This window comes from Thamnophis sirtalis, unplaced genomic scaffold, assembly GCF_051295495.1.
Source record: "Thamnophis sirtalis isolate CommonGarterSnake01/CBP01778 unplaced genomic scaffold, rThaSir2_p1.2 scaffold_6, whole genome shotgun sequence".
Lineage (NCBI taxonomy): Eukaryota > Metazoa > Chordata > Lepidosauria > Squamata > Natricidae > Thamnophis > Thamnophis sirtalis.
In genome coordinates, this window is record NW_028261386.1 from 110,216,365 (window position 1) to 110,234,022 (window position 17,658).

General features: G+C 39.9%; 1 protein-coding gene across 1 annotated transcript in view; it reads left to right on the plus strand.

Moving 5' to 3' along the window:
* Positions 1–17,658, plus strand: part of ASCC3 (activating signal cointegrator 1 complex subunit 3) — a 223,966-nt gene that overhangs the window by 124,736 nt on the left and 81,572 nt on the right. Inside the window, exons 17-23 of the mRNA XM_087718718.1 lie at positions 9,521–9,640; positions 10,702–10,866; positions 11,466–11,552; positions 13,478–13,654; positions 14,584–14,809; positions 16,097–16,251; positions 17,177–17,275. Coding sequence (XP_087574844.1) covers positions 9,521–9,640; positions 10,702–10,866; positions 11,466–11,552; positions 13,478–13,654; positions 14,584–14,809; positions 16,097–16,251; positions 17,177–17,275 — 1,029 coding nt within the window. The remainder of the gene's footprint in view (positions 1–9,520; positions 9,641–10,701; positions 10,867–11,465; positions 11,553–13,477; positions 13,655–14,583; positions 14,810–16,096; positions 16,252–17,176; positions 17,276–17,658) is intronic.

The window sequence follows — 17,658 nt, forward strand, 5'->3', positions numbered from 1 at the left end:
AAGCCCCTCTCACTCTGGGCTATCAAGTTCTGAGCAGGAAGAAGGGGAGATTTTCGCCCTTTCCGAAGACGAAAACCCCACCCCTGACAAGCCAAAATTCTCTGGCCTGTTTCAACCGTCATTATTCAAGTCTATCTTGCACAAAGCCATGACGGCCACAGAGTTAGGCCCCACTTCCAGACCTGAAGCCTCTCAGGCTTCCACTTCCAAGGATCTTAAGCATGGGTTGTTCAAAGAGACAGTAGAAACTCCCGAGGTTATTCCTGTGCCAGACCTATTTATGGACGCGGTACAGCGCCAGTGGCTACAGCCAGGCACCCTGACCAACCCCAGTGGGGGGGATAGAACTCTATATGCAGTAGAAGATAAAATGGAGGAAATCCTCAAATTCCCAGAAGTAGATGCCCCAGTCGTGTCTCTGACTTCTAATTCCAACCTGCCAGCTGAGCTCCTAGAGGGACTTAAGGCAGAAGATAAGAGGTCAGAAAAGGCATGTCAGAAAACACACATGGCGTCTGCCTGGGCCATCAAGGCATCCACCTCTGCCTCCTTTTTTATTAGGGCCACCCTATTCTGGCTGCGCCAAATCAGGTCCAGACCCCCGCCCAGGAAATCTAGGTGGTGCCATGAGCTAACCAAGATTATTACCGCTGTCGAGTATTCGGCGGATGCCACCTTGACAGCAGCAAAATTCTCTTCCAGAGCTCTAGCTTCCAATATCACCTCCCGCCGCCTCCTATGGCTCAGGCACTGGCAGGCCGAAATGAAGGCTAAATGGAAGCTGGCATCGGCCCCATTTAAACGGGGCTTTCTGTTTGGAGAGGCCCTGGACAAGTTTGTCGCCGAAACCAAGGACAAACGCAGGATCCTTCCGGCAACCTTTAAAAGGGGTGACCAGAAAGGGGCGGGGTCCCTTCGTAAGAGACCCTACAGGAGCCAGGAAACAGGGCAATCTTCTCACCCTTCCTCCTATCAGAGGCCCTTTCAGGCAGGGGGGGATAGGCACCAAGACAGATCCTTCGGGGCTCGTGCCAACCAATCCCAGTCTTCCTTTCGGAGACCATTCCGAGGAGGAGGAAACAACAGTGGTGGATCCCGGCCCTTTCGTAAGGGAAAGTGACGGTCACAGGGATCCCCCCATCGGGGGTCGGCTACGGCTGTATGCCGACAGGTGGGAGGAGATAACATCGGACAAGTGGGTCCTCAACACCATTCGCAAGGGCCTTCTCCTGGACTTCCTATCCTTTCCCCAAATAAAGTTTATCCGCTGTCCTACCCCCAGGAACCCAGAAAAGAGGGAACGCATGAGGGCAGAAATCTGCCATCTCCTAGAGATAGAGGCGATAGAGCCAGTCCCCAGGGATCAGCAGGGGAGGGGCTTCTATTCGATCCTCTTCCTAGTGCCCAAAAGTTCAGGGGGGTGGAGGGCCATCTTGGACCTCAAGAGCCTAAATCAGCATCTGGCTTACAAGAGGTTCAAGATGCAGTCACTCCACTCCATCCTGGGCTGTGTGAGGGAGGGGGACCTATTGACATCAATAGATCTCAAAGAGGCCTACCTGCATGTCCCCATCCATGTGGCCCACAGGCGGTTCCTGAGGTTCTACGCGGAAGGGAAGCATTTCCAGTACAGGGCTCTTCCCTTCGGGCTATCATCTGCGCCCAGAACATTCACCAAAATTCTGGCAGTGCTAGCGGCTCATCTCCGCAACCATCCGGTTCGTCTGGAATGTTATTTAGACGACATAATCATTCACTCTCTCACCACCAAGCAGGCACACCGCGATGTTTCTCTAACTGTGCAGACCCTGCAGTACCATGGCTTCTCTGTCAACATGGAGAAGAGCCAGTTCCGACCATCCACCTGTATACAGCACCTGGGTGCGGTCATCAACTCCACCTCCTGCCAGGTATTTCTTTCGCCAGACCGGCTGTCAAACCTGAGACGCAGAGTGAAGCACTGCAGCCTTGCCAGGTCGGTACCCATCATTCAGCTGTCCCAGCTCCTAGGGATAATGATCTCGTGCCTGGGGGTGGTTCCCTGGGCTCGCCTTCACGCCAGGGAGCTGCAGTGGTTTCTGCTGCCAGTGCAGAGGGCCAGGAACAGCAACTCACTCAGGCGGGTTCGGCTCCCACGAAAGGTGATCCGGTCTCTGGCATGGTGGAGGTCCAAGGCAGTCAGGAAGGGCTGCCTGTTCAAGGAGCCGGAGAGACTAGTTGTCACCACGGATGCCAGCCTCCTGGGGTGGGGCGCACACTGTCAGGGCCACCTAGCCCAAGGCCGATGGACTCAGAGGGAGGCCGCCCACAGCATCAATTGGCTGGAACTGAGGGCAGCTCGCCTAGCGCTGAGAAAGTTCGCATCTCTAGTAAGAGGGGCTCATGTACTGTTGATGACAGACAATGTGGCGACAAAAGCGCACATAAACCGGCAAGGGGGCACTCGATCAAAGGCCCTCATGCTCGAGGCAGAAGCGCTGGGCAGGTGGGCGGAACGTCATCTGGCTTCTCTCAGTGCAGATCACATCTCCGGCGTAAGCAACCGGAAGCAGACTGGCTGAGCCGCCAACGCATCGACCACTCGGAGTGGCGTCTGCACCCGGACCTGTTCCAGCAGATCGTGAGGAGGTTCGGCAAGCCACAGGTAGACCTGTTTGCCACACACAACAACACACAGCTCCCACGCTTCTTCAGTCGCTACCACTCGCCCTAGGCGGAGGGAACAAATGCTCTGAGGTCAGCGTGGCCTCAGGGACTTCTGTATGCCTTCCCTCCACTTCCGCTCATCCCTCAAGTGGTGAACAAGCTCCTGACCGAAAAGGCAGACCTCATTCTGGTGGCTCCCTTCTGGCCCAGAAGGCCCTGGTACGCAGACCTGGTCAGCCTCTCAGTTCAAAGACCTTGGAGAATCCCCCGGGACAAGATTGCCCTCAGCCAGGGGTCCATCACCCATCCGGGGCCCCAGTGGCTGCAGCTAGCCGTTTGGCACTTGAAGGGGAGCTCCTGAGAAAGCAAAAATTCTCTGACCAGGTCATTCGAACAATCCAAGCGTCCAGGAAGCCCTCTACGACTAGAATCTACGATGCCACCTGGGCCGCCTTCTCACGGTGGTGCAAGACTAGGAACATAGAGGCCTCCTCAGCCTCGATCCCTCAGACCCTAGACTTTTTGCAAGAGGGTCTGGATAAGGGCCTTGCAGTCAGCACCCTCAGACGCCAGGTTGCAGCGTTGTCTACCATCCTGGCAAAGGGCTCCTCTCGCTCGCTGAGTCAGCTCCCCCAGATCAAGAGCTTTCTCAAGGGAGCAGCGAACATCAGCCCTCCAACTGTTCACCGGTATCCGTCATGGGATCTTCCATTTGTGCTTAAGGCCCTGACCAAAGCCCCATTTGAGCCTTTGAAAAAGACCAGTCTGCGCTACCTCACCATCAAAACCGCTTTCCTGGTGGCCATTACATCCGCTCGCAGGGTAGCCGAGCTTGCTGCGCTCTCTGTCAGGGAGGATTTGTGCGTAGTTCACCCGGACAGAGTAATATTGAGACTTGATCCGTCATTTGCTCCGAAAATTAACTCTCTGTTTCACAGGACTCAAGAACTTATTTTGCCCAACTTCTGTCCCCATCCTTCTCACCCTAAGGAGCGTGAGTGGCACAAGCTGGACGTGAGACGGGCCGTGCGCACGTATGTAAAGAGAACAAAGGACTACCGCCGGTCAGAGGCTTTCTTTGTCTCCTTCCTCCCTGCGTCCCTGGGCCTCAAGGTCTCCTCTCACACTGTGGGACGTTGGCTACGTGCTTGCATCAAACTGGCATATGAGCACCAGGGCAAGACGGCTCCGAGACGAATCACCGCTCACTCCACCAGGAGTGCTGCAACATCTGCAGCCTGGGCAACCCAGGCCTCTATCCTAGACATTTGTAGAGCGGCCACCTGGGCTTCCCCCACGGCCTTTATTAGAAACTATAAGATTGACACCTTTGCCTCAGCCGAAGCCTCCTTTGGCAGAAGAGTATTACAAAGAGTGGCTGAAATGCCAGAGGCTTCGGCGCTTCCCCACCCTGGGACTCAATAGCTTGGGCATGTCCCAGCATTTGGGCTCTCTGAGCAGTGCACTGGAGAAAGACCGTTGGCTTACCTGAACGGTCGTTCTCGGGGCACTGCGAAGAGAGCCCAAACCCACCCGGGTGTTAGTATTGAACGATGTGGCTGTATTGACTGTAATTGATTACAGGACGGTTCCTTCATTTTCGAATTGAGCATGTGCAGGCAAAGGGAGGCGTGGTCAAGAAAAACATCACTCAGTCCAAGGGCAGATAGGCTGTGTTAACCCAGCATTTGGGCTCTCTTCGCAGTGCCCCGAGAACGACCGTTCAGGTAAGCCAACGGTCTTTCTACTTCATCTAGTAGAAGGTTATGGTCTACCTTATCAAATGCCTTACTGAAGTCCAAGTAAACTATATCGATGGCATTCCTCTGGTCCACTAATTTTGTCACTTTGTCAAAGAATGCAATAAGATTAGTCTGGCATGGCATGGGTTTGACAAACCCATGTTGACTTTTGGCTATTACTTTGTTTGCTTCTAGGTGTTTGCTAATTCGTTGCTTGATTATCTTTTCCAGAATCTTTCCTGGTATTGAGATCAGGCTGATAGGTCTGTAGCTTCCTGGATCTGTTTTTTTCCCTTTTTTGAAGATGGGAACCACATCAGCTCTTTTCCACTCCTCTGGTAGTTTCCCGGTGCTCCAGGATCTCTGAAAGATATAGTTCAGTGGTTCTGAGACCTAGTCTGCCAGTTCCTTCAGAACCCTGGGGTGTAATTCATCCGGTCCTGGTGATTTGAACTCGTCTAGGGTAGACAGGTGCTCACTTACCATTTTCTTCCCTATTTCAACTTGTGTTCCTAATCTGATTTTTGTGGTGCTATTTTTGATAGGTTGGACTGTTTTATCCCTTTGTGTAAAGACAGTTGCAAAACATGAGTTAAATAGTTCTGCTTTCTCCCTGTTGCTTGTCACCTTCTTGCCACTTTCACCCAGCAATGGACCAATTGTTAACCTTTTTCTTGTTTTTAACATGTTGGAAGAAGCTTTTTTGTTATTTTTTACTTTTTTGGCAAGCCTTTCTTCATTGTGAACCTTAGCTTTCCTCACTTCATCTTTACATGCTCGGGCTATTTGCTGATATTCTGCCTTAGTTATGTCCCCCCCTTTCCACTTTTTATACTTAACCTTTTTGTCTTTCAATTTGTCACAGAGTTCTGCAACCATGCTGGTTTCTTTTGGGAGCTGTTACTTTTCTTCTTCATTGGTATTGTGCTAGACTGGGCTTTTGTAATCTAATTTTTCAAAATTTCCCAAACTTCTTGAGTTGTTTTCCCCTTGAGGATTCTCATCCATGGAATTTTTCCCAAGCTCTCTCTAAATTTATTGAAATTAGCTGTCTTAAAGTCCAAGACTCTAGTTTCACTTTGTTCTACTACTTGTGTTTGCATAATGTTGAATTCCAATATTGCATGGTCACTTGTCCCCAGGGTTCCTGTGGCTTCAACACCTTCTATCATTTCCTCTCTGTTAGTGAGAATTAAGTTCAATATGGCTGATCCCCTTGTTCCCTTCTCTACTTTTTGGGAAACAAAGTTGTCTGCTAGGTTTGTTAGGAACCTGTTGGATCTTCCACTTGGTGCAGAGTTTGTTTCCCAGTTGATGTCGGGGTAGTTAAAATCCCCCACTACTATTGTAGTGTGCTTCCTACATACCTTAGTTAGCTGACTAGCAAAAAGTTCATCTACTTCCTCTACTTGGTTGGGTGGCCTGTAGTATAGACCTATGGCAATGTCATCCCCCCCCCAACCTTTAATATTGACCCAAATGCATTCAAGATAGTTCTCATCATTGTTGTGCTCTATTTCTGTAGAGAGGTAATTATTTCTTATATATAGTGCAATTCCACCTCCTCTTTTATTTGGTCTATTTCTTTTAATAATTTAAATCCTTCTAGATGTATGTTCCATTTGTCAGTTTCATCCCACCAAGTTTCTGTAATGGCAACAATATCGTATCTGCCATCTTTTAGCTGAATTTCTAATTTGCCCTGTTTATTCCTCATACTCTGTGCATTGGTGTATAGACATTTGAGTCCATTTTGATTGACCCTGTGTTTACTGTCTACATAACCTGTGTTAATGCCTGACTGCCCTATTTTCTTGCCACTTGTATGATTCATGCACATGGTATAGCACTCAGTATTAAATGCTTGGTTTTGCTTGATAGCGGGAGTGATAATCTTACCCGCACAAACATCTATGTTACATGCACTGATAACCTTATGAATTTTAGATTGCTGGGGACAGAAATGTTCTGTATCAATTAATTTTCTGTTCCCGCTGTTCAGTTTAAATGTTTATCCTGAAAATCTGTGAATTTAATGCAAGTAACTCAGTCCCTTTCTTGGATGGGTGTAAACCATCTCTTTTGTACAGTTTTTCATTGGACCAGCTGCAGGCATTATGACTAATAAAACCAAAGCCTTTTACACCACTCCTTTAGCCACACATTAAACTCTGCTACATGTTGGCCCTTCCCTTTTTGTTCCTTATATACTGGTAAAACCTCTGAAAAGAAAAGCCTACAACCTATACTACTAAGTTCATACACCAAGCTCTGGAAATCATTCTTCACAGAAAGTTCATCTTTTTTGGACAGATCATTTGTGCCAAGATGTATAATAGCATCAACATCACAGTCCTTACTTGTATTCTTGACTATCTTAAGAATACGCCTCTTGTCTCTGCTGGCAGTAGTACCTGCAGACACCTGACCTCTTTTAAAACCTTCTTATCCTTTCCTAAATTTACATCCCTTATGATTGAATCACCAACCAGAAGGTGACTTCTCTTTTTGCATACCTTGCTCTTCTTGTGCAACTGATGTGTGATACCTGGTTTCCCATTTTGCCTTTCCGAAGTAAGTTTCGCCTTTCCGAAGTAAGGTAATTTACAGTCACATGTGTTTGTAATTTTCTGAGAGGATAACAAAAAGTATCTTTCAAGCTGAACTCAACTCTTAGCAACTTCATAGACAATACAGTTATTTTAGGCAACATTATGGGTTTGCCATTGCCTTTTATTTTTCATTTCCTTATTGTGCACTAATTGATTTCAATTTAATACTGATTTTTTTTTTTGCAATACTTAAATTCTTAGAAGCTCACATTGAAATGAACACCAGGTGGCAGCAAATATTCAGAAGTAATTTTTGCTGAGAATTGTTCAGTATTGAGTGAACTGTAATAGTAGTATTGCCTTGTCTTATCACATCTGGATCTAAGCCACTATTCCCTGAAAGCATTTTGTTTCCATACGTATACATCTTAAAATGTTGAACAGGTAGACAGCTGCATGAATAATGAGAAGAAATTTAACAATCTGTAATATATTAGCCAAGTTATGTTTTCTCTCTTTTTTAAACTGAGCTGCACTCATTTTGCATAGATGTGTGCTATGTAGCTTCAGGTATCAAACTTATATTTAACTTTTATTTTCCTTGATAATAAAGTGATGCAATTTGCTTCACGTCAGCTAGGTGACTTTTGGCCAACACACTACATAGGGCTCTTGTGAATAAAAGAGGAGGAGGAAGAATATTAGATATGTTCACTGCATTGAGTTATTCATAAAATAAGAAAGGCAGAATAAAAATCTAATACATAAATACATACATACATGGAATTGCTTTCTCTAATAATAGTAGGATAATTGTCTGGTGTGTGATGGTTCTAATTTAACAATTATATGTCATTCTTACAAAATACATAGGAAACTAGAGACAAGGTACATGGCTGACACAAGTAAATATGAAAAGAAGACTAAAAAAGAATTAATTTGCCACCTTTGGGACAAAGGGAAGTACTATTGACATATGGCACAGTTCCATTCTGCAGTACTGTGAGGTTTCTTGGTGCAGGAATATTAAATTTAGTTAATTTGCTGGATGGCATTTCTAAGCAATGAAGATAGATTCAGGATTCTAAATTCACTTATCTAGTAAATGTCAGAGAAATTAAAAAAATAAGTTGTGTTTAAATGTAAATTTCAAAGTAGAGCCCATTTGTATATATGTTAAAGTCTATTTACTCAAGAGTCTTGTTCGTTTGTTTTATTTAAGTCCTTTTCACCCTCTGATTCACCATTTGCTCTTGCAGAGCATGTTTCTTAAATCCAGATTGACTCCTGGGCATGTCCTGGATATGCCCATATAGTTTTTTTGGTAATAATTTAGAGCTTATCTTTTGTTTATTGACTAATTTACTCACTTTCTTACCAATTGAGCCCTGGTCTTTCTCTTGGCTTTGATATGTTCTGCCCATCTTCTATCCAGGTTATAATCTGATTCAATTCTGATTAGTTTTCTGAAGTCAGCTAAAGTTAGCTAAATACTGTGGGAGAAGAGTTGAACTCTTGCTGGAGCAAATTTTTAAAATGCAGGAAGATCTGTATAATTAGGAATGGCAGTTACACCTTGCCTTCCTTTTAGGAAGTTTTGTCAGCCGCAAAGAATCATTAAAGTCTATTCTTGAAATTTTGAAAAATAGTACTTTTTTTAACTGTGATTCTACCCGAACTCAGTGATCTTACTTTCCACAATTAAATGCATTTTTAGAATTGTAGATGCTCCAGTGTAGAGGGTAGTGGAATTGATGTGGGATCAATTCATTGTCAATACTAAGTGACTGTATAGATACCTAGTGCATTATAGCACAAGATTATCAAAGAGGGAGTGTAGACATTTAGCTTTTTTGGAGGTTTCAACTAATTATATCCTTTGTGTGATATTCCAGCAAGTCAGCTTTCAAATTCAGCTATATTATACTTTATCAAATATTTCAGTTACCTTGGATAAATGGCAGTTGCTTATTTAAGCAATTGGTCTGCCTGCTTGCCTATCTTCCTCCCTCCCTTTTTCCTCCCTCCCTTTGAAAAATCCTTTCAGAATGTCATTTGATGTGAAAGAATCCATGAAGAAAAACTGGCTTTATTTATAAAATGGATAGTTAATTTTTTCCCCAATGTACATACTTCAGGTGTTCAGGACAGTTGAGTTTATATATTCCATCATAGTAATTACAAAATGGAAAATCTGATTCTGAAATATAAAGTGACAATCTGAAAAGTGCTTTGCTTTGGGGTATTAGAAAAATATAACCCAATCTTCAGGAGAAAACTCAGGATAGAAGGCTTCTCAGACAAGCAGCAAAAAAGGGAATGAAATATGCATGTTCCCCTACTCAGTCCAATGTCACATAATTCTCCTCCCTCTTTATCTCAACAAAGTAAATTGTGGGCCTAAGGAATATATTTTGTTCTGAAAGTACATTTCAACCACTTCATTGGTAAGTTTTCAATCTTTCTCTACAATACTCCTCTGGAATATTCAGTTCTGCTCATATAAAACGTGGAACATTATAAACCCTATTTATAAACCATTTAACATGAAATTTTGTTTTTATTTTTCCCCACTTGCAGATTGCTCTTGGAACAGTGACAAATGTTGAGGAAGCAGTAAAGTGGATAAGTTACACTTACCTTTATGTACGGATGAGAGCAAACCCATTAGTATATGGCATCAGTCACAAAGCTTATCAGGTAGAAAATGTGCAAAAAACCTAACTTGCTTTCTGGTTCTGTAATCCTTTCCTGATGGGAGATTAAATATTTGGCCTTGTTGGTTTTCCTGAGATCAGCAACTCCTATATGTTTTGAAAATGTTCAGTGTGAAACATAAAAAAGAGCATCCTTAGTTATTTTTCTGGGGAATTGTGGTAGATGAAGTTTTCAACAGTTAGGCTAAATATGTGAAACCTGATCAAATTACTCACATTTGTGTATCCTATGTGCATTTTCTCTGCCAGCTTTTTAGCCTTAAATGTCAGGTTTACATAAAAATGAAATAAGAAATATCACAGCCATTATAGTCTGTCATCAAATATAATTAGAATAGATATTCACACATACACAGTGTTCAGTTAGTAAAGACTAAAGGAAATACTTAAAGTTCCTCATACAATTTTAAATATCAAAGATTTACCATGTAGACACTGCTAAAAATAACACTACTTTCGTTTCAGAATCACCAGGCACAGAAAGAAAAATAGTATTAATCTCAAGTTTTGGTATTAGCTTTAGACACGGATCTTGCAATTGTGTCGGATTGTAACTAGAAAATTAATGGAGACAGGGCCTTCCCATCTCTACCAGAAATAAATAGCAAATTAAGATTCCCCTTATCACCATTTCATAATTATTCACTATTAAAGGTAAAACCTAAAATCTAATATCTTTTGTAACAACAGTGTTAGTTATAATCATCTATAATTATATCCATTCTTTTCTTAATTTACCTTGAGAATTTCCTGTCTCCTTTTGGGTTCCCGAGGGTATTCTAAACATTATTTGACCATAAGAGGGTCAGATTAACTTAATAAATATTTTAATTCTAAGTATTCTCAATCAATTAATTAATTTTTATTAATTAATTGATAATTAATTAATTTATTAATTCCACAATAAAATCCACTAAAATATACCCATTGCTATGTGTTTTGCTGGAGGAGAGGGAAAAAATAAGGCAAGATCACATTTACCTTCTGTCTTATGCATCTGTCCATCCATCCATCCTTAACATGCAATTCCTGACTGTATTTCAGATGGATCCAAGTTTAGAGAAGCACAGAGAACAGTTGGTGATTGAAGTTGGCCGAAAACTGGATAAAGCCCGGATGATTCGGTTTGAAGAGAGAACTGGATTTTTTTCTTCAACTGATTTAGGCAGAATTGCAAGCCACTACTACATTAAATATAACACAATTGAGGTAATGTTCCCTATAATTTAGTATATTATGAAGCAAAAGCATGGCATTATATTTAACAACCTTGTTATCTTTCTTTAGGGAGTAATTTGTGTCTGATTAGCAGTCTAAAACAGCAGTGTGGAGATAATAATTGCAGATCTACATTATAGTTCACACTTTGTAGTAAAAGAGGATTCTAAAATCACAAGAATGATTTCATAAAATAATATATAAGAAGCATTTATATTCATAAAAGATCTGTTAGCATGTTTACCTACATGCACATGCACAAACCCTGGAAATTGCAATGTACATCTAAAAAGTGCTGACCTTTATTTTTCTGAATTTCAAAGAGGTTCTATGAGTGAATCTTATTCAATTTTTGTTTTATTTTTCAATGGACTTTATATCAGTTCATTTTTGCCTAGGTAATTAATCAATTTGCATTTAAATATGGGCAGCTGAAATTTATTTTTAATATCAATATGTTGGCTGTTATTTTTTCTTGATCTGTTCTGCAATTTGTTCCTTCCTATCTTTATTCAGCGTCTAGTGGTTGGATGGGAGTGTATTTGTAAATAATGCTTTAAACAGCAGACTGATGTTTCTTGGTTTTGCAGACTTTCAATGAACTCTTTGATGCTCATAAAACAGAAGGTGACATTCTTGCTATTGTTTCTAAAGCTGAAGAATTTGACCAAATCAAGGTTAGAACATTTCACATTTCTTTTTTTTGCTGTTGTGAATACACCTTACATAATGTGTCCAGAAGTGTTTTTAGTCAGAGGTGCTGTTTTTTTTAAACCAAACGAAACAAAAATATGAATCAAAGTATTTCTGGAAAATTAACATATGCAATATTAATCTAATGGATATGTTATCTCGGGTTCTCTTACTTTTCTGCAACTTCTTCAGCTGCTTTATCCTTTTTCTCAGTCACTAGTCAGGTCAGGCAGAACCATAAAAACCCTGCTTCCCAGTTTTATAGAACAATCACTTGAAAAGCAAATATACATAGCTTTGGTACTACTATTCAACTTGCTTGAAGGCAGAATGCTTTTATTTTATTTACAGTCAGAATCTCTGTTTTCAGTGAAATGTGATTTCCTGAAATGGTTACATTTCTGAATTAAGCCCATCTATGCATTTATACACATGGGGGATCTATGTATCTTGGGGACAGTAATTTAGCAACAGCTACAGTGTGTGCTTTTCTGAAATTTTGGTTGAGAGAGGAGCAAAAACCATCTACTGAGCTGAGGAAATTTTTAAGGATAAATTTAGTGACAAGCCACAAAATAAAACCAGTTGCAACTTGAAACTCTCAAAGCAACACACTTGAATATTATCACATTTTGTTCCAAATCTGGAAATATCAAAAGGGTCGTTTCAAAGTAGTTTTTTTAATGCACCAAATATTTTACCTAGAGAAAGTTTTTATACAAATATCTATGTTAGATTTGGTTTTAATTCACTAAATTTTTGATTAAATTGTATCAATAATTAGTATATTCCAGAGTATTACAAAAAAAAAAGTGCCTTCTAACAATATTTTAAGAATGAAAGAATGTGGTAGGGGATCTTTTGCTTTGATTTACTAAGATGTGTTTGGGATTTCATTGATTAGCTTTTTCTTGGTTTAGAATTAATAGCCACTGCAACTTCCCAAATCTCTTTTGAAATTGGATACATGGTCTGACCAGTAGGCAATGAGAGCCTCCTTTCTAATAAGCAAAATTGACATGATAGAGGAGCAGAATAGCTGCCTCTGATCAAGCCATTGATTGGCCTGATTGACCATTGATTTTTTTTTTCATACCAGAGCTAACAACATGTGCCAACATACAAAATGCAATCATTCGGTTGTTAACAAAATTGAGTCTCTTTTAAGATGAAAGATAGGGACTGGGGGGGGGGGGAAACAATGCTGAAAATTATTGTGAGTTTTCTTCTTAGTTTTTATATTGCATAAATGGTCAGGGTTTGAGGGAAATGGCCTTCAGGTGATCCCCGTCAAGTGCAAACATATGCCTTCTTTAAACAAGTTTTAGGCTAAGAACATTTCACGGAATCAAAGAATATGTAAATTCACCTCTGCTTTGCAAGTAGGAATGAGAAATTGGAATACTATGCATAATTCAAAGTGTAGATTTGAATGTATCTTTAGTTATATTAAATCTTAATCTTATTAACAGTGAAAGCCTTAATATCATGAATCATAGTACTTCAGAGTTTTAAGCTAAAAACATAATATGCCCCATGCAAACTGTGTAATTTTAATGAATGCATTTAAAGTTAATTCAAGTTTGCCCTAATCTGAAAAGACTAGAGGTCAGATAAAAAGGGAAATCTTATCAGGTGAAGCATGGCATGGTCAAAATATTTAATTTATGAGGTACATTTCTGTCAATGGCAATCTTAATAAAAGATGACGTATAATGAAATATAATTGTGTCGTTATTAAGATTGTTTCAATTAGGCTCCATTAAGTATAGTGCTGGGAGACTTGTTTTTCAGAAACTGTAGAATGTTTTAAAACACATTTATTGAGAGATAATTGACATTTAATTTGCATGTGGAAGATTTAACAAGTTGCACCAGCCTTTTCAAAGTCCATTAATTTATATTTCAGGTGAGAGAAGAAGAAATAGAAGAGCTGGAAGCCTTGCTGAGCAATTTCTGTGAACTTGCTGCACCTGGTGGTGTGGAGAACAATTATGGGAAAATAAATATCCTTCTGCAAACATATGTTAGCCGAGGAGAGATGGATAGTTTTTCCCTAATTTCAGATTCTGCTTATGTTGCACAGGTAAAATTTAGTTCTTTCTCCTACCAATGACTTACCTAAGATACATAGAAAGCCAAAAGTCTATGTGCTTATGTCCACATTTAGTTGTCAAGCTGGGAGTAGTATTTTTGTTTTAAAAATCTACATCTTTTCAACATAGGATCTTTTTCACACTGACTTTGCATCCCAAGGTCTGTCTCTACTGAAATCCCTAAGTGCTGCAAAGGGCTATAGAGTATGTTCCCTTTGTTCAGCCATCTTGCTCACTCTGAAAATTGTTATATAGAAGTAAGGATTACAGAATATACCCAACAATTATTTCAGTGGCTACCCAAATTATTTTTATGATTATTATTACTATTTTGGAGTTCTCTTTCTAAGTGATATATAAAGATAAAAAAAGAATTAATGAACAAATGCAGACCAAATTATTGTATATACTAGCAAAAGAAAAAAAAAATTCTGGTGCCAGCTAGCATCTGAAAATGTCATACAGAACAAAGTTGTGTGGGAAAATGTTACACTCCCAGTTACATCTTTCTGTTGGAATTTTCACAATGTGAGTTCCATAACGGAGAAGGTCCCGAATGTCAGCTATCATTGTGACTATCTGATTCAAGCCAGTGAACATGGCTTGACAAGAAGCAATGGGTGGAAACTAGTCAAAGCGAGAAGCAACCTAGAATTAAGGAGAAATTTCCCGACCGTTAGAACAATTAACCAGTGGAACAACTTGCCTCCAGAAATTGTAAATGCTCCAACATGGAAGTTTTTAAGAAGAGATTGGACAAACATTTGTCTGAAATTGTACAAGCTTTCCTACCTAAGCAGTGAGTTGTACTAGCAGACCTCCAAGGTCCCTTCCAACTCTGTTATTCTATTCTATTCTAACATGATAGTGGCAAAGGAATAGACGTGATATAATGTGCTACTATTGTTTTATTTGACAGAATGCTGCACGTATTGTTCGAGCTCTTTTTGAAATATCCCTTCGTAAACGATGGCCAGCAATGACATACCGACTGCTAAATCTCAGCAAGGTTATCGACAAGCGACTGTGGGGTTGGGTCAGCCCTTTGCGGCAGTTCACTGTCCTGCCCCCACCAGTCCTTGCCAAGCTGGAACAGAAGAATCTCACCATTGATAAGTTGAAGGACATGAGGAAAGATGAAATTGGTAAGATGCCAAGGAGAAATGAATGTGTCTTAATATTTAACAGTCTGAGGGGTCCTTGATGCGCTCTGAACTTGCTTGTTTTCTTGCAGGGGCTTCATTGCCCTAACTAGGTAACATCATCAGTGCTAGTAAGGAGTGCTGTTTGCTGTCAGTTTATATTCTGGTGTCTTGCCTGTCTGTGTGAGTGGGGGCGGTCTTAGGGATTCTTTGGTTAGGCAGTTTATTAAAGGCTCTTCAGCAATTTCTTGATTGGGGTGTTGCTTACTTGATTATTGGTCTGAAGTTGACTTTGGAGTTAACCTATCCTGATCTGAGTGCTGATCAGCCCCCTTAAGAGATACCAGGAATTTCAAACTCTGATCTTTTTCCTGCAGCCCTGTATGTGTATGTGGACCTTTACAAAAAAAACTAGTTTATTTCACTGATGCCCATTTTAGTTATAACATTCCCTGTTTTATCTGAGCTCAGAATAAAAGCTTTTGGCATAAAATTACAGATCTATTCATAGCTTCCTTTTCTTTTATAACCTACTAGGGGGCCCTAGCTGAATCCTTTTCTTGCAAGTATGGTGACTAAGATCTGCATGAGACTTCAGATAATTGCCAATAGTAGAGAGTCGTGGGATTAGAGGGACCTGTGGTTTTTGTTTCCGGTCTGATGGTCTCCTTGCCAGGACCTGGAATCCTCATGGTGCACATCTGCTGCTCTTCTTTGGAGTTCTGTTACAAAACTGGCTCTTTTTCCCAGTGACTCAGAAGAAAGTAGCAATTCTATATCTCAACATTTTTCAATATATCCTTGCCTGGGATATTTTTTAGTCAGACTTAATTTACTAGCAACGCCCGTCGGTTATTTTATATTTTATGTATGTGAATGAATTCTAAGGATTCATTGAAAGCATCCTGCTTTCAGTAAGGTCCGATTTTATATTTAGGAAAATACTTAATGGATTTTATGTCCAAGGTCAGTATTTCTAAGTAAAATAAGAATGGCATTAATCAAAATTGTTAGGAGGTATTTAATCAGTGACTTATAGTTTAAAATCATTTTATGAGCTACAAATACAAATTTAAGTTAAATATTACTTTCTTTATGTCATGTGTCAAGATCTGCTTGTACAGCAAGAATGCTCCTTGATTTGGTTCCCCGTGTCGGGGAAGGCTAGTCAGGGTAACAGTCAGATAAAGCCTTGAAACTGTGAAAGACAAGTAATAAAGTACCTTTGCCTTCACTTGCTTTAGATATTTATAAACATTATTTTGTTTCAAATTTCATATTATTTTGCAGGTCATATGCTCCATCATGTAAATATTGGACTAAAGGTCAAACAGTGCGTCCAGCAAATTCCCTCTATCTCAGTAGAAGCCACCATCCAGCCGATTACTCGTACTGTACTGAGAGTTAGGTTAAATATCACCCCTGATTTCAAGTGGAATGATCAGGTAAGAATATCTAGAACAGGACATATTGAGAATATAAGCTCATCTAGATGTAACTTATAGGATATGTAATAATAGGGCTGGAAATGATTTTGGAGGTACTGCTTTTTCTCCATACCCCTTAAAAACCTTCAGATACTGTATGTTCTAAGTAAATAATAGAATATGTTTCTTAACTGTACTATAACTCAGCAGCTTCAGTAAGTTTGGAAGTACAATGGAAATTATGGTTCCCATACTGCCTGTCTTCAGCTATGCACATTCAGGTTGACATGCCAAAGCCTGATCCCATATCCCTATTCTACTTATAACTTTTGTACAAGGAAAGGAAAGGAAAGGAAAGGAAAGGAAAGGAAAGGAAAGGAAAGGAAAGGAAAGGAAAGGAAAGGAAAGGAAAGGAAAGATCTCTCACCTTCTCCATCTTCAGATTTACTCTTTCACTAAAGTTTATAAATAGGACTAGATTGTTGCCAGTTATCATATGTGCATTTTAAACATTTTTGTGAAACTATCTGAACTTAAGTTTCATAATTTGTTGTCTGAATTCCATGTAGTTCAGCTTTTACAATAAGTGTATAAGAAAATGAACCTATTAGTCCTCTTGTGGGTGAGGGCATGTAAGTAGAAAGCAGACACCATGCTTCCTATATTATAAGGGCTCAAATGTAAACTGACAGTAAACTATCCTTCATTTATCAAAATATTCGTTCACAGATAACATATTCCTCAGCATTGGGATATTTTATTATTGACATGGTTGATTGTTGATTGTTTTTGTCATTTTAACTAGCCTCATATAGGTCAGGAATGTCAGCCTCATCAGTTAAATGAATAGGGTGCCATATGAGCCTAGTGAAATAAATAAATAAAATGAGGAAAATTTTAAGAGAACACATATATAACATTGCTTATTTACTTTGCCTCATAGGTGCATGGAACAGGTGGAGAGCCCTGGTGGATTTGGGTGGAAGATCCCACCAATGATCACATTTATCATTCAGAATATTTTATTATTCAAAAAAAGCAGGTAAGTATGCTGTATAACAGCATAGAACACATATGTTATGAGCTGGTTTCCTAAACATTCTTATATTTCATAATTATTTATTTTTATTGATTTATTTATTTACAGTGCTTTGAAAAAATAGAACAGAAACAATCCCACATGTGCTATATCACATTACAATACTAATTAAGAATATATATAGATATATATATTCTTAATTAGTATATTTATATTTATTATATTATTATATTTATTATTATATTTATTATATTATATTATTATATTCTTATTAATAGTTACTGGTTTACTAATTATTATACAAGTGTAACATCATTGTACACATTATTATTGTAAAATATCAAAAAAAATATCCACCATAGTAACATACATTGCTGCATCCTGAC